General features: G+C 38.4%; 1 protein-coding gene across 3 annotated transcripts in view; it reads left to right on the forward strand.

Moving 5' to 3' along the window:
* The window catches only part of ASB15 (ankyrin repeat and SOCS box containing 15), a 57,954-nt gene that overhangs the window by 26,602 nt on the left and 14,940 nt on the right, over window positions 1-16,412 (forward strand). For all 3 annotated transcript variants that reach the window (XM_043589386.1, XM_043589385.1, XM_043589387.1), the window contains 5 exons: window positions 4,027-4,099; window positions 10,469-10,577; window positions 12,390-12,442; window positions 12,534-12,665; window positions 13,997-14,155. In XM_043589386.1, coding sequence (XP_043445321.1) covers window positions 10,471-10,577; window positions 12,390-12,442; window positions 12,534-12,665; window positions 13,997-14,155 — 451 coding nt within the window. In that variant the 5' untranslated portion in view covers window positions 4,027-4,099; window positions 10,469-10,470. The remainder of the gene's footprint in view (window positions 1-4,026; window positions 4,100-10,468; window positions 10,578-12,389; window positions 12,443-12,533; window positions 12,666-13,996; window positions 14,156-16,412) is intronic.

A 16,412-nucleotide genomic window follows, 5' to 3' on the forward strand; every position in this document is an offset into this window, starting at 1 on the left:
CACAAAATGATACCTCCTTTTCATTAATTCTATTATAGTAGATGGATCATCAGTTACAGTATGTGTGGCCTCTAATGCCAAACTCTAATCCAGTTACAGTTGTGTGGTCTCTAATGACAAACAGCTGGGTTTATATCCACATCTCCACCACTCACTATTATGCGCAGGTTTGGGCAAATTACCTAACGACTCTGTGCCTCAGTTTCCTTATCTGTAAAATAGGGGAAAGTGTATCATAGAAATTAAACATCATAATCAACTAAAGTACTTAGCGTAATGCGTGTCACAGGTAAATATTCAATACATGTTACTTATAATAGCTATCAAATTCAACAAAACAAATATTTATTGAGGATGTGCTGCGGGCTTAACTCTCTGCCAAACTTTGGAAGGGGAGGGAGTGATTTGTGTTGTTCCTGGAGAAGTCTAGAATGCATTGTTTAAAAGCAGCAAACTCCCTGAGGGCACGGATCCTACTGTCTTGTGTCTCGCACTATGCCTGGAACATAGCAGACACTGAACACATATTTTTGAATGAATGAATAGGATGGTCTGAAAATCCTTAGGAAAAAAAAATAATAATCACTGAGAACTGGTGGGTCAGTGTTTCTCCTTTGTCTTTCTGATTCAGTAGAGAAGGCAAATGTAGTAGACATTATGCATCTGTATTTCAACAAAGTATTTGACAGTATTTCTTGATGATGGTCTTGTTATCAAAAAGGAGACATTAATACTAGATGGTGATGTATTTCGGAGGATTTGTAACTGGATAAACAGCTTTTCTTGAAGGGTGCTAAATAATAGATCAGTGTCAACCTGAAGTCCTCTCTGTCCTGTGCCAATTTCTGTTCAACATGTGTCATTATTAATAGTGCAGATGGACATATAGAAGGCATGCAAACAGATGTACAAATAGAACAATACTTGCAGGGATAGAAATGCATTAGATCTTAGCAGACTGGAATAAAAGTCAAATCACTGAAAAAAAGAAAAAAAAAAGAAATGTAATAGCATTAAATACAGAGTCCTGCACAGAATTTCCCAGCAATGATGTGAGAAAAAAACATGAGATGTAAGATTTGGGCCAATAGGGGTCCAAATCAACTGTCTAACATGATAGCCTCCAAATTAATCTGGGCTTAGGTTAAATTAACCAATCTATAGTGTCTAGGAAAAAGGAGATGGTCATCCCTGCTTAATATTGTGTTGTTGATCTGACTACAGCTATTATGCTGCCATCAGAGCCCGTGGTCCAGAGCCACTTTTAGAAGGAAATGGAGAAATGAGTGTGTTTACAAGCAATCAAGATGGTGGAGGGAGGTGAACCCACAGCACAGGAAGAAAAGTTGTTCAGCCTCAGGAGGAGAAGGCTCACTGGAGACTTAACAGCCTTCCTGGGGAATGATTTAAGGGCTCTCATGTAGCAGAGAAACAACAGTTTATCAGTGTGACTCTGGGGAATAGAACTAAGATCATAGAATAATGATTTGAAGAGATGGATTCAACTTAAATGTTTTTTTCCTAACTGTTAAAGCTGACCGAAGGGCTCTATGGGGATATAGTAAGCTTTCTGCCACTTTGGTGTTGAGGGCTGAGACTAGACAATTACTTGTTCGCCATGTTGTAAATGGAATTCACAGGTAGAGCTATCTAATGGTCAACTCTGAAGTCTGGTAATTCTAGAGAAAAGGAAGAAGGAAATAATGAATATGTCAGAGTGTCTGTTCAAGGATGAGGAATTGAGCTAAAATTGCCAAACAACCCCTAGAATTCTCATTCCTCATTCCAGAGGAGTTCAACCACAGAATGATAACAGGTAATGTTTGTTGACTACTCACATCAGACATAGTTAATGCAGTGGCTAATCCAGAGGGCAAGTTTTGAACAAAGTTTCAATTGCTACACCCAACTGTCTCCCCCAGAAAGATATCAACGGCTTGTATATGATGTCAAAATAAACTATGAAGAAATGCAATGACTCATTATTGTTTGAGCTTTGAATGGGAAAAGATTTGACTTGAGCCCCAGGCAGAACTTCTGTCATGTCAAATGAACCTGTATATACAGTAGTATACACATATATAGTATATACAAATATAGAGTAGTATACATATACATGTATAGTACATAATAATACTTTTATTGAGGTCTAGAGACATTTCATTTGTATTGTTATTGTAGTTAATTAATATAGTCAAAACATTTTTTACTTACCCTAAACTCACTTGTGTAAACTAAATGTAGCTATTTTATTGTAACCAACCTTACTTTCTTCAAAAGCTGCCACTCACTAATTAGAGGAAAATGGAATTTTGGTCTCATGCAGACAAATAGAATAACTTAGGTAACAAACCCTGTGCTTGGATGATTCAGGTAAATGGATCAGTCTTTCAGACTGCTGTTCTTTCCCAAGCCAAGGAAATCCCTCCACCAGATTTCACCTGCTTTACTATAAACTTTGCAAATTTCTCTCTTCTCAAAGTCACCAAGGTCCCTGGACTGCCAGGAAGTGACCTATCTCACCACCTGTAAGGTTCAGCCTATGAGCCAGATGCCGGGCCAGTTTTCTGGAAGGCTTTATAAGCTTTGGCTGCATAAAGTCAGTTTTAGTTCCTTCCAAGTGGCCAGTCCTATCTGATTAGGTGAATATCATTCTCATGTGTGACACTTTATCTATGGCAGTAAATATTCTTCAAGGATATTAATTTTAATAACTGTATGGTTTTCTATTGCTTAGATATGCAATAATGTCTTATCCAAATTTCTTTTCTGTTGGACACTTTATAAGTGTTGGACACTTTATTATTTCTACTGTTTTGGCAGCTAAATACAGCTGAGATGACATTTCACATACAGTTTTTTTGTCCACATCTCTGATCATTACTAGAAGATAGATTTCTAGAATTAGAATTATAAACAAATGGTTGGACTTTAAAAAAAATGTATTATCATTCTTGCCTGTGATAAGGCCACTATTAATAAGTTGCCTTTTCATGGATCGTGCTTGCTCTGTTCTTTTCTATTCTACGTTTATATTCCTCTAGAAACCCACCTACTAATGAACTTAGATCTCCTTCCTGTTTTTTGCATCATTTTCACAAACTAGCACACATCTTTCTATATCTCTGTTGTAATTGAATTTGACATGGAAATCAACAGTAGAGAGTAAAATATCTAATGTTGTAATATGAAAGTAGAGATAAGAAAAACTAGCGTGACAGGTCTTATCACTGGCTATTTACCTAGAATCTAAGCTTCAGTTAAACGGGAAGTGAACTTGCAAAAACACAGGATGTAAAAACCCAAGGTGAATCTATTAATTTGCTAATTTTAAGAATAGTGTATATTTGATTATTCAATTATTTATTCAGCCAATAGTTAGTGAATTCTTATCACATACCAGATATCATACTTAGATAGTATTGGTCTAGAAAGGAATATGTCCATTTTTCTTAGATCTCTTCTAAAATATCAGGTTGTGTCTTTTTGAGTCGACATAAAAGTAGCATTCGTCTTCTGGACTAAGTGTGTATGTGCACTTGTGCATGTGCAATTCATCAGCAGGGCATGTCGTGCTAAGGAGGAAGGAGAACAAGGAGAATTGGCCCAGTTCTCCCTGTCATTTACAGGATTACACCATGCAGAGGGAATTGCTGTAACTTATTACTTATAAAGTTACCTGTGTCAGTGGGGTGAACCCAATTCTGACAGAGAATTTTAGTTCTCTCTGAAATCTCTTGGGGATTGATTGACTCGCTGCAATCAGTCCCATGAAGCTGTTGATCTGATTTGCCACTTTGTGCTAGAGGGTTCCGAAGAAAGCAAAAGTGTGCGGCCACCAATAAATACCAAGGTTATGACAAAATTTTATTTATATTGATGTCAATTTATCTTTAAAATTGCACATATTAAATGGTCAAAATGCAGGAAAATAAAAATGAACATTCTTTTGAATGTAATAACTGTATTTTCTTGGCAAAACCAAAAAGTAAAAATCCTCTTTAACTATTGCCTTTCCTCTGATAGGACAAATCCTGATGATTCTCTCTGGGACCACCAGTAAATGAACACATCACTCGAAAACCATAGCAGTTTCAAGGTGAGAGAAAATTGCCTCAGGGTCTCAGGGTTCCCCATTTCACACAGCAGTACCTTCGGGATTGGATTTGAGCTGACTGTGTATAAAACTGTGAAGAAATCTAAATTTTGCTGTATTTCCTTTTTCTTATTCCCTCTTGTTACCATCCACTAGACTTGGTCTTAGACCCTCTGCCATCTTGTGCATTCTCGTGCTCCCCTCAGTAACTATTCCAAGAGATCCCAGTTCTGCACTGAGGACCAGTATAGTGTTGTTGACATTTTAAAAGGGACACTGGAAGACGGAACAATAAGCCATAAAGGACAGAGTCTTTCACTGATGCAATCGAATGACACTGAGGTGACAGATGCTGGGGGCAGGGTGATATTTATGGACACAAAGCCCTTCCTTGCATGGAAGTGAATTGTACACTCTGGGAACTGTTACAACCAGCCCTGTTTAGAACCCACGAACTTATCAACAGTACAGGGTTAGCATGGAAAATGGATTGGAGCTAGTTTAGAGAATCCGATGCAAAGAGGTATCATGTACCCATGTTCATTCCTGCAGCTTACCTCACAACACTATCCTAACCTCCTGGTCACTTCAGTTGGGCACCGCCTGGTATGCTGATCCACTTTTTAAGGACAGTAATGTTTAGACTCCATGACGCAAAGTACAGAATGAAGGCAAGTGTAGGACGCCCCAGACCACCCTAAGCAACCCAAAGCCTTATTGCAGGGAGCCAAAGATAAAGATTTATGTGTCTCTGGAAGCTGTTTTTTTATTTTTGGAAGTTATTGTCATTAAGAGCTGGCTGTTAAGAGCAAGATCAAAGTGTTGTGTTGTTTTTGTTGTGTGTGTGGGGGGGGGGGGGTTGTTTTCCTGCAGCTTTGGAAAGACCTTAAAAATGAAGGTACCTGTGATCTGTCCAGACTCTACTTATTAGCTCTGTGACTCAATAACGTATGGCTATTATTATAATCACCATTGTTATTATTATCAAAGATTTTCTAAAAAAATTTTTTTAATGTTTATTTATTTTTTAGAGAGAGAGAGACAAAGCATGAGCAGGGGAGGGGCAGAGGGAGGGAGACACAGATCCAAAGCAGGCTCCAGGCTCTGAGTTGTCCACACAGATTCCAACACTGGGCTTGAACTCACAAACCATGAGATCATGACCTGGGCAGAAGTCAGACGCTTAACTGACTGAGCCACCCAGGTGCCTCCTACCAAAAATTTTCAAAAACTTACATGACCACCAAATTTCCCTTTTCCCACTATCTAAATCTAGGATTTTACTAGGCTTACCTGTAAAGTAAACTAATAATTACTGATATCTGAATAATACATTTAGCACTTGAAAATCCTAAATTTGATTGTTTGGGGGAGGGTATGGGAAAGGGCTTTAGAGGTCCCATGAATTCTTCAAAATTTTATGCAGAATTTTGAGTGGGCATGCATCCCTCTGGAGAGAGAATCCATTGCTTTTCATCAAATGTGTTCTTGACCTTAAGGAAGGTTAACCAGCGCTCTACTTTTCTTTTGTTTAAATATTTTTAAGTTGAGTATAGTTGACACACAATGTTACATTATTTTCAGGTGTACAACATAGTGACTCAACAACTCTATGTTATGCTATGCTGTCCACAAGTGTAGCTACCATGTGCCACCATACAACACTATTGCAATGTCATTGGCTGTATTTTCTACGCTGTGCCTTTATTCCCATGACTTATTCCTTAACTGGAAGCCTGCAACTCCTTCTTCAATCCACCCCCCGCCGCCGCCTTTTTCTCCTCCCCCTCTGGCAACCATCAGTTTGTTCTCTGTATTTGTAAGCCTGATTCTGCTTTTTGTTTGTTTATGCATTTGTTTTTTTTAGATTCCACATATGAGTGAAATCGTGGTATTTGACTTTCTCAGTCTGACTTATTTCACTTAGCATAATAGCTTCTAGGTCCATCCATGTTGTGGCAAATGGCGCGATCTCATTTTTTGTGTGTGTGGCTGTGTAATATTCCATTATACATATCCATTCATCTATCCATTCTTCTTTATCCATTCATCCATCAATGGTTAACTTGTGCTTTAAATGAAAAGGCTAATTTCCCAACATACTTGCTCCAATTAGTTTGTAAGCAGCTACGTATGGGAAATAAATCTCACTAGAGGGCTTCTCCAGAACAAGACCGGGAAACCATTATTTAGGAAGCGTCAGTTAATTTCTCTGGACTGAGAAGTAGAGCACTTGTGAATAGGTCTTAAAGGATGTCGAAATATTGTTCGGCTTTCCCTCAGATTCCTGGCTGGTGCTTTATTTAAATAATCTTAAATAAAGGCGGGCAATTGAATCCTGGTCATTTTAAATTCGAGATACACATAAATAACTCTTCTCTTTGCTCTTCTCATTGCATCATGATGTCTCTAGATCTATTCCAATCGTGCTCTTTGATGATGTCTATGACACTTTAGTGCACTTGCACACAGATCTTTATTTCATCCTGGGCTTTTAGGAAAAGGTTGGAGACAGCTTGTGTAAGACGGGTTGTTCCCTGTGGTAGGGATTTCCTCACTGTTTCTACCCTAGGCTTATTATGGATACAAAACAGTTAAGAGTCTTAGGTACCCTTCTTCTGGATGGCAGTTAAAATGACATTAAAAAATAAAAACGAAACTTTCCACAGATCAACTCAATTCTTTAAGGAGTCTATGGTATCTCAGGTACTGGAAGTCCAAATTTCAAGCAGGGTTAGAACTGAGCTGGTGATTTAAATAGGTAAAAGGCTCTGGATCTCATTACTAATCCCAAAGCCATGCAATCCCCCTATCGCCACAGTGATACCAGTAAGAGAGGCAGCAGGCAATACCACAGGTTGAACTTCATGATCTAATCGTGCCGTCTGAAGGACTCCGTGTGTGTCTGCTGGTAATGAGTCAACAACTTTTTTTCCACTGAGAACAGCCATTTGCTGTAGTTGACTGGCAGTGGAAGTAAAGAGAAAAGATAGAAAAGGAAAAAGAAAGTAAGTAAGATATTTTCTTCCCTCAGAAAACTAATAACCCAAGTGAGAATACAGAACACAAATACGTGAAAAATTTGCCAGGCAAATACAGAAGGAGTGGAAATCCAGATACTGGAAAAATATTATAGAAGAGGAGATATTCGCAGATAAGGAAGGCCAGAGGGGAACTGGAGAATTTCAGCAAGGCTTCCATAGGAGGGACGTCTTGAGCCAGGCCTGACGTAGCGTATGGGGCATGTGCATGGAAGAGCCGGAGGGGCTTGCGAATGAAGAAGGAGAAGATGTGGAAGCAGAGGTGAGAAGAATGAAGCCAAACACAGAGAGGGCAATCAGATTTGTCTCAGTGGACGAAAATCTCCATCCCTGAGTACAATGGTTAGTTTTAAAAGCAGGGCCTAGCTTATGTTAGGGTTTTTTTTTTTTTTTTTTTATTAACTCATTCATTCATTCTTTCATTCACACAGTTATAGAGACCACGGACCTTGAGATGGTGCTTCTCGGGCACTGGAGATACAGGCTAATTCTCTGATCTTATTGGATTACATTCTAGGGGGAGGAGACAGACAATGAACGAATAAGCAATTAATAAAAAGTAAAATACTACTTGAGTGTATTTGGCAAATAAGACCCCTAGAGCGCATATTGGCTTTTTGAGAAGACTAAGATATCACCGTGTGAGGAAATACACTTACTGGATGTCGTTACTCTCTCACGGGCAGTCTCCCAACATCACTACTATTCTCTCTTTAATGTTCCAAGATGATAGTAAGGGCACTGGTGCAGAACAACAAAAATACAATCAAAATGATGCTATCGAGTTCACATGCAGTATGTCCACAGGTCAGGCACCCTGGCTATCAGCATGTGGAGAAGTTTGAGTTTATCTAAACTTGAGCAATGAGAAGTGGTAATATCAGCTGTGTTTTGAAAATTGCCCAAGGAAAACCATTTTTTTTCTCCTTGGAAAAACACACAACGATGTAAAGTTTCAAATAGGTAATATGTTTTGGCTCATAAAGTACCACTAATCAAAAATGATTTCATATTGGTCATTAACCCTTGTCATAGAACTATTTTTATTTCTACACTTACTAAATTTTCTCTCTCAAGAAGAGAGAGCAACTGGCCCAATAGTAATGAGAGACACTCACTCCTTTAATTTGATATTTGGAAGAAATAAGCCAATGAGAAGTAATCTACATTTTTGTGTCTATCTTCAGAGAAGATGGGCCAGTCAATAGCAGTGGCTTGTAATGGACGGAACTATGCAGGAGAATGAATAGGGGCTCCATAAGATGGCTGGTCTCTGCTCTGGGGATGGAATTAAGAGGGTCCTTATTTCAGTTGTTCAAATGATGCTCTGAGACCATAACACCACATGACGTTCTCTGTAAGACCAGCCAGAAAACAAAAATGGGGACCAAACACTAGCCATGTGAAGGTTCAAGTCAAGAAGCAGCATGGACGTCGCTGCCATAGTATTCTTACCTTGTCTGAAGGAGAGTAATCCAATCCTAAGACCCTTCCACTTCGGGAAAAGTTTGGAAGACTAGCTGCTGAAAGGTATCTCTCCTCATTTACTGTCCAAAAACACTAAATAATTAGGCACCTTTTTGCTTAACCTCCCTTTGTTAAAAATGCTCAACTCAATTCAGGAACCCCACAGGCCAGAGCTACTTTGTTGCAAATGAAAAAAAGATGCTGCTTCCTTGGGGCGTGTGTAGCACTCTGCCAGACTGTACAACTCCATTAGGGGAGATTTGGCTGGATTCCCTCAGCCAGGAACACTTGTGTAGTGCACATCCTGCCCAACCGTTTGTGGTGGGTCTGATCTGGTTGAAACAAGAAAGTGCATTAGGAAGAGTTGAAATAGGAATCAATAAATTATGTAAATAAGCCCCAAAGCCTCTCCGTTTTTTTTATTCTTCTTCGAAAGCACGAGTTCATTTTTACTCTGCTTATTGTTTTCCAGGTTAATGCACCTGCTGGCACTGCCCACAACTAAGCCTCCCTTAATAAAGTTGGTCTTTACCATGCCTGTAGAACTGCCACGTAGTAGCAGTTCCAGCGTCCCCAACTGAGGCTCCCTAACTAATTAAGGATGCCCTTCTGCCAAGGTATCAGAAAGGGTCTTTCCGTGGCCAGGAATGCAGGTAGCACAAGTCCATAGAGTTAGATGTCCCACAGTACCTGGAGAACCCATGTGGTCTATCACCCAGCTGAGCCAGTCAGTAAGGAAGTTCTCCAGATGCCTAAAGCTGTTTTTGTCAGATTAACACTCTCCTGTCTTATTTAAATTTTTTTTTAAATGTTTATTTATTTATGTTTATTTTTGAGAGAGAGAGAGAGAGAGAGAGAGAGAGGTGGGGGGAGGGGCAGAGAGAGAGGAAGACACAGAATCTGAAGCAGGCTCCAAGCTCTGAGCTGTCAGCACATAGCTCGATGCAGGGCTTGAACTCACAAACCGCAAAATCATGACCTGAGCCCAAGTCAGACACTTAACTGACCGAGCCACCCAGCACCCCATCCCCTGTCTTATTTTAAAGTTCTGGAATTTTGAAACCTGTTCACTTCATATGTGAGACTAGACAGTAGTTGCTCACGAAGAACAGTGTTTGAAGTTCTCAGTTCCTTCTGTTTAAAGCTTCTTTCACATCTTCTCTATTTGCTCTGTTACACTTCTTGCGGATAAGGCAAGGCCACTGCATTTGTGACATTTTGTTCTCTCTACTTTAATTCAACAAATGTTCATTGAGAAGCTTCTCTGGGCCAAGCCCCTTCTAGAGTCGTAAGGGGTGGAGAGATGAGTGAGGTAGAGCCCTTCCCTCAAAGGGCGTGTAGAGTCTGTTAGCAGAATTTGAACACAAAGCCAACTCAAACCTTTACTGATGTGAGAAAAAGAATACATCAGCAAATAAGCAAACACAGCAGGTATAACATTAAAAGGTAAGAATGTGAAAGGCTCTGTTCCTGTCTCTGTCTTCCTTCTTCTTGGTCTGAGTTTCTAATGTACTTCTCGTGTGCTGTGTAGAGAAGCATCTTCAGAAAACTGATGGGCTGAAATTAGTGTAAGTCAGAAGCGTCGAAAAAGTGTGTTCTTATTAGCCTAATGGCAGCCATTAATGAAAAGGAAGTCCAAAATCAGAAAATGCAGACACCCAAATGGCAGGTAGTTAAAGGTGTCAAAGGTTAGGATGGGCTTCGTATGTAAAACAGATTAAAATGTTGACTACATTTGTGTTTGTTCAATGAAGAACGGTGAATGCATTTTAGTTTTTCATTTTGCTTCTTCACATTAACTGTATATACTGTTCTGTGTCGTTTGCTGATAATAAGAAATTGCCTCTTTCAAATTTATATCCAGTCATGGATACTAATGATGACCCCGATGAAGACCATCTTACAAGTTATGATATTCAGCTCAGTATTCAAGAATCCATTGAAGCCAGCAAGTCTGTATTTTCTTCTGAAAGGTAACATTCAAATTGACTATGCTCAACAAAATTTCTTTATGGCATTCATTTTGTTGTCAGATAAAATGACTCTTCCTGACTTCTCCTCTAGGGAAATGCTTACTCTTCTTCTCTGGAAGGGATTCCAATGGCTTTACAAGGGCCACTGTGCATAGGTTTTAGCAGTATGATCTTCCCCAAATCCCCACCTCCTGTGGAAGATGGAAATAACCTAAACGGAAAGCTCTTAATTGAATTTGGTTGTATAGGATTGCCTATTTTTTTAAATTAATATAGAATCAAAATATCAACAAGTAACTTGAACAAATTTGCAAGTACAGTTTATACAACTCAATAGGTATACAGAGATCTGTTCTGAATATTCCAGAGCCCACTCTGCTACTGACTCAGACAGCCTTCGTAAGTAGTATTTCATTTTTGGATCTTCAAAATATGAAAAATAATATGGATTAGGTCCTAAGTGTAATGAATGGGAAGAGTCGAGGGCTTTTAGTAAAAACAGCAATATGTAAACCATAGCCTATTTAATTATCTACTTTCCAAATGACAGAAGTTAACAAATTATATACAAAATTGATGTTTATGTTAGCAGGAAGGAGTTACAGAGTCTGAAACTGAAAAAGTAGATTTCTGTCTTGAACAACACACATTGCACTTCTGATGAAAATAAACTTTACATTCTTTTATAGTACTTAGAATCCTGTATTCTGAAATTTAGTAGTGCTTTCATTTTTTTTTAATGTTTATTTATTTTTTGAGAGAGAAAGACACAGAGCACGAGCAGGGAAGGGGCAGAGACAGAGGGAGACACAGAATCCGAAGCAGGCTCCAGGCTCTGAGCTGTCAGCACAGAGCCCTACATGGGGCTTGAACCCAGGAACTCCAAGATCATGACCTGAGCTGAAATTGGACGCTTAACCCACTGACACCCAGACACCCCTAGTAGTGCTTTTGAATAAATTCAGTTCTATAAAATTATTGCTTATGAGCTTCTTAAAAATGGACATGGTACCTTTAAACTGGGTCTCTTTCATTTTTCCCTTATGCCCAACAGAATTCCCAAGAAGGCTTTAACAACCGTAAAATGCTAACAGATGTTTCTGCTTAAAAGAGTTGAATCAATTTGTTATGAAATACCTTGTTTCCTTAGAATAAACAGACACACCAGAGAACTGCCGTGAAGTTGGGCCAATGACTGGAATTTGTTCAGTAAAACGCTCAACCTCTTTTCACTTGTAGATCCATTGAATAAAGACTCTAACATGCAGTGTTGGATCATAAGCTCCCAATTTAGCAATTATTAATTAGCAATTATTAAGTTCAAAGCACCATTTACTGAGCATAGAATTTTTAAAGTTGGAAAAAGCCTTAGAGATCTTCCTACGTAATCCCATCATTTTAGAGATAAAGAAACCACTACGCAGAGACACTAAATCACAAAACCTGAAACTAGCTCTCCTGACCCCGACTACAACTGTTTAATTCTTTATCATTGCTTAGAACTCATTACAGAGACAGTGTTATAATCTTGTATTTTGTCATCTGTGCTAATGTGCTTAGGTCTGGTGTATCACAAATATACTGTTCTTGATTCCTGAGCATTTACGTTTTTAAAGGAGACAAACTGAAGTTAGCTGGTTATCTCAGTTGGTTAGAGCATGGTACTAATATAGTAGATAAAATCAGTTGTGTGCATTTCCTGTAGATCATGATAATTAAAATCATGTACAAAAACTCAATATAAGTTAAACGTTTGAGTTTTTTGAAGTACACCACTAGGATAAATATGGCTTATTTTTCTTTCTCTGGTAGGTTTGTACCACTGAGTGATCAAAACAGAAAACTTGTGGAAGCCATAAAACAAGGTAAAATGGGTGTATTGCCTAGAATGGGGCAGGTTGAAGAATTCACGTTGCCAAGACAGAGATTTGTTACCAGCCGGTATGTTTAATTTAGGTCACATTCTTGAGCTCCAGGAATATGTGAAGTATAAACATGCATTGGATGAAGCTGATGAAAAAGGATGGTTTCCATTGCATGAAGCTGTGGTTCAACCCATTCAACAAATACTTGAAGTTGTTCTGGATGGTAAGAGAACATAAAATCTCTTTGACCCAACAGAAGCAAAAGAAGTTATGAGTGATCCCATAACTTCCCATAACATAAAAAGCAAAAAGAAAGAGCAGAATAAAAGATAATTTTGTACATGGGAAAGAGAATACCCATGTTTTACACTCAGAATATAAGAATCAACACATTTTGTGAGCTTCAGCTTTTGCCCTTTGAATCCTTCTACGAATGTGATACAGTTGGCACAAAGATGTGGTTGTAACCTAAAAGTAATAAAAGCTTGTATATATCATGAATTAATTGATCTAAATATAAACCATTTTGCTTTTGGGAGTCAGCATTTAATTTTTCATCTTGAACTATGTCTTCAGTTAACAGTTTCCAAAAGATCATTATCATGCACAAGTATATTTACAATATTTTGTACTTATATTTCATTAATTTTTTCATGGTGGAAACATGAATCAGTATCACAGTGAATCAACTTCACGGTTAAGTGAATTGGACAGAGGGTTAAGTATTAATAATTTTGATGTTCTAACATAATATTTGTCACATCTAGGCAAATTTATTTTATTATTATTCTTTTAATGTTTATTTCTTTGAGAGAGAGAGAGAGAGCATGAGCAGGGGAGGGGAAGAGAGAGAGCGAGACACAGAATCCAAAGCAGGCTCTAGGCTCTGAGCTGTCAGTACAGCAGGGCTCCAATTCACAAACTGCGAGATCATGACCTGAGCCAAAGTCAGGTGCTGAACCAACTGAGCCATCCAGGCACCCCTCAGCAACTTTTTAAATGTCTTGTAAGTGCCCTGTCTTTCAATCCTCAAGGGTGCTCCCTCGTTCTGTGCTCTAGGAGGCAATCCTTGCTGCTTGATAATTGACTATCCAGCCAGCCAGCCAGAAGAAAATAGCTAAACAGAGAGACAAATAGATGTAGAAGGTGATGATAAACATGGTATTTCTTTTCTAACATTTTCTGACAGTATTCAGATACATTCTCATTCTGACATTCACAGATTTTATTTGACAAAAATCAGTTTCAGGTGCAATTTAAATAATAATACAAAGGACCAGGGAGTTATTTTACAATTTATATTTTTAAAAAAAGAATATACAATCCACTAAAAAAATAAAAACAACCTTGGAACACAGATGTTGGTTTTCTAGCTGTCGAGTACATGCTCATCTATGTATACTCACCATCATTTGATAAACTTAAATCACATCTTTTAATCTTTCCTTGTCATCAGTTGACTTTGTCTAATCCAAAGTATGTAATGTTGAATTACTCTGATCTTTGTAATATCCTTTAAGATTTTTAACTTTATACAATACTTTCATATCTCAGCATCCTACCAGACACTCTGGGAGTTCAAGACCTCTGAAGGAGAAACACCCTTGACTTTGGCAGTCAAAGCTGGTCTGGTGGAAAATGTAAGAACTTTACTAGAAAAGGGAGTGTGGCCAAACACCAAAAACGACAAAGGAGAGACGCCACTTCTGATTGGTAAATGATCTTCTTTTCTAGAACTTTCATAGTTTGATGAATATTTAATAAGTATTTATTGGAAACCACTATGTATTGAAGTTATGTGACCTCATCTCCTTCTCTTCCCTGAGCTCCTCCCCTAACACCCATCTCATCTGCCTTATGATTTTGTTTTTTTAATCCTACAAAGAGGTCCAATGTGAAAGATCCTTCAGCACCAACTAAGTGCTGGATCCAATCTTGGAGTTTTGTGAAGCCAGAAGTGCCAGTTCTTTTTTTTTTTTTTTTTTTTTTTTTTTTTTTTTTTTTTTTTTTTTAATGCGTATTGATTTTTGAGAGAGACAGACAGAACGTGAGCGGGAGAGGGGCAGAGAGGAAGACACAGAATCCGAAGCAGGCTACAGGCTCTGGGCTGTCAGCACAGAGCCCCATGCGGGGCTCAAACTCAGGAACCATGAGATCATGACCTGAGCCAAAGTCGGACACTCAACCAACTGAGCCACCCAGGTGCCCTGAGCAGTGCCAGTTCTAAAGGAATATTCTCTAGGTGGTGTCCAGTTGTAAGAAGGTTGCATGTGCAGCAGATAGCAAGAAGAAAGAAACAGAAAGAGGGTTGGAAAGAGAGATTGAAGGTCCACATCAGAACAATGAAGCGTCAGCAGATTCTGATCACATAGATGCAGCAGTGGGCACCTATGAAGGGTTCACAACTATGACACAAGGAATGATGGTAAACCTAAAGCTGTCATTTGTCAGTTTCTTCTCAGTCTGTGCATCCCTGCTATTTCTGTTGACCAATAAAAATTGGCAAGTCTGTTTGTAAAAGTGAGATAAGATTAACGACAAATGACCAGAGATAACATTTCCTGTCATGTAGAGTTGTGGAATTTGTTACAATAACTGATGCTTTTTAGAAGTAAACCAAAACTCTTATCCTGGGCAGGTTCTATACATATGAAATGGCATATTCACCTATGGTTACATCACCACTATTAATGTGATCTGTATTATTTTTAAAGGCACTTGCCATGGGGTATTTGCAATGACATCCATGTATGTGTTGTTGTTGCTATAAATAATTCTATAAATATCTGTAGATCTTTAATTTCTGCAAAAAAAAAAGCACACACCTTTCCAGAGTTTGTATACTACCTTATTTTGCAAATGTAGAATTATTCTCTACTTGCTATCCTTAATTCACTTATGTAAAGCACAACTAAGTCGTGATTATCCCTCATTTGATTTCTTTTTGCTTTTAATGCTTACAACAGAGCATTTATGTATATTTATATATATTTCAAAGTTTTTATATGAATATTGAATTGATATTTGAATTATTTGAAATTGAATATTTATATATATTTCAAAGTTGCATGTGTCAGTTTCTCTACTCCAGAAATATCTGAAGTATGGGAAAGGAAGTTGATCATTATGTTATCAGAGTCAAAATAGAATTAACATTCAGAAATAATGTTAAAAGCTAAATGGTAAGGGGCGCCTGGGTGGCTCAGTCGGTTGAGCGCCCACCTTCAGCTCAGGTCATGATCTCATGGTTCATTGGTTTGAGCCCCACGCCGGCTCTGTGCTTATAGCTCAGAGCCTGGAGTTGGCTTCAGATACTGTGTCCCCCTCTCTCTCTGCCCCTCCCCCACTTGCACTCTGTCTCTCAAAAATGAATACACATTTTAAAAAATTTTTAAAAGCTAAATGGTAATTTCAAAGAGAAGACAAAAGTCTCAGGAAGGAACTTTTCTGAAGGTGTTCATTTATGTCCCCATCATCCACATACCTGGGGAAAAATTTTTTTCTTGGGTTACCTTCTCCCAGGACCTTCTTGGTGGAACCCATGTCAAGTATTTTTAGGTTCTATAGGAAAACGGATCATCTGTGGCACCTTCCTAGTTTTCTTTTTGACTCTGTAGGCTACTTTGAAATTTGCTACTCATAGTCCATTAACTTACAAAGGGAGAGATAAGAGAAAAATATGTTGTTCTTTTTATTTTTATGTGTAATGTCATTTTTATTTTTCTTAGCCTGATGGCATTGTCTTTGTCTTTATTACAGAATATGCTTAGATGGCAAAAAAAAAAAAAAAATCACTTTAGGTCTCTCCAGGGCCCTTCTTTGCTATCAGCCATCGGGCCCTTACTTGTGGTACTTTGATGTCTTACAGTCCATCACATGGTTACTTGCTGAGGGTTAGATATCTAATTTGGGATCATCTGACACTTAATGAGGGTATTTTGTGCTACACTCATTCTTTTCCCACTCCTCT

This window comes from Prionailurus bengalensis, chromosome A2 (genome assembly GCF_016509475.1).
Source record: "Prionailurus bengalensis isolate Pbe53 chromosome A2, Fcat_Pben_1.1_paternal_pri, whole genome shotgun sequence".
NCBI classification, from domain to species: Eukaryota; Metazoa; Chordata; class Mammalia; order Carnivora; family Felidae; genus Prionailurus; species Prionailurus bengalensis.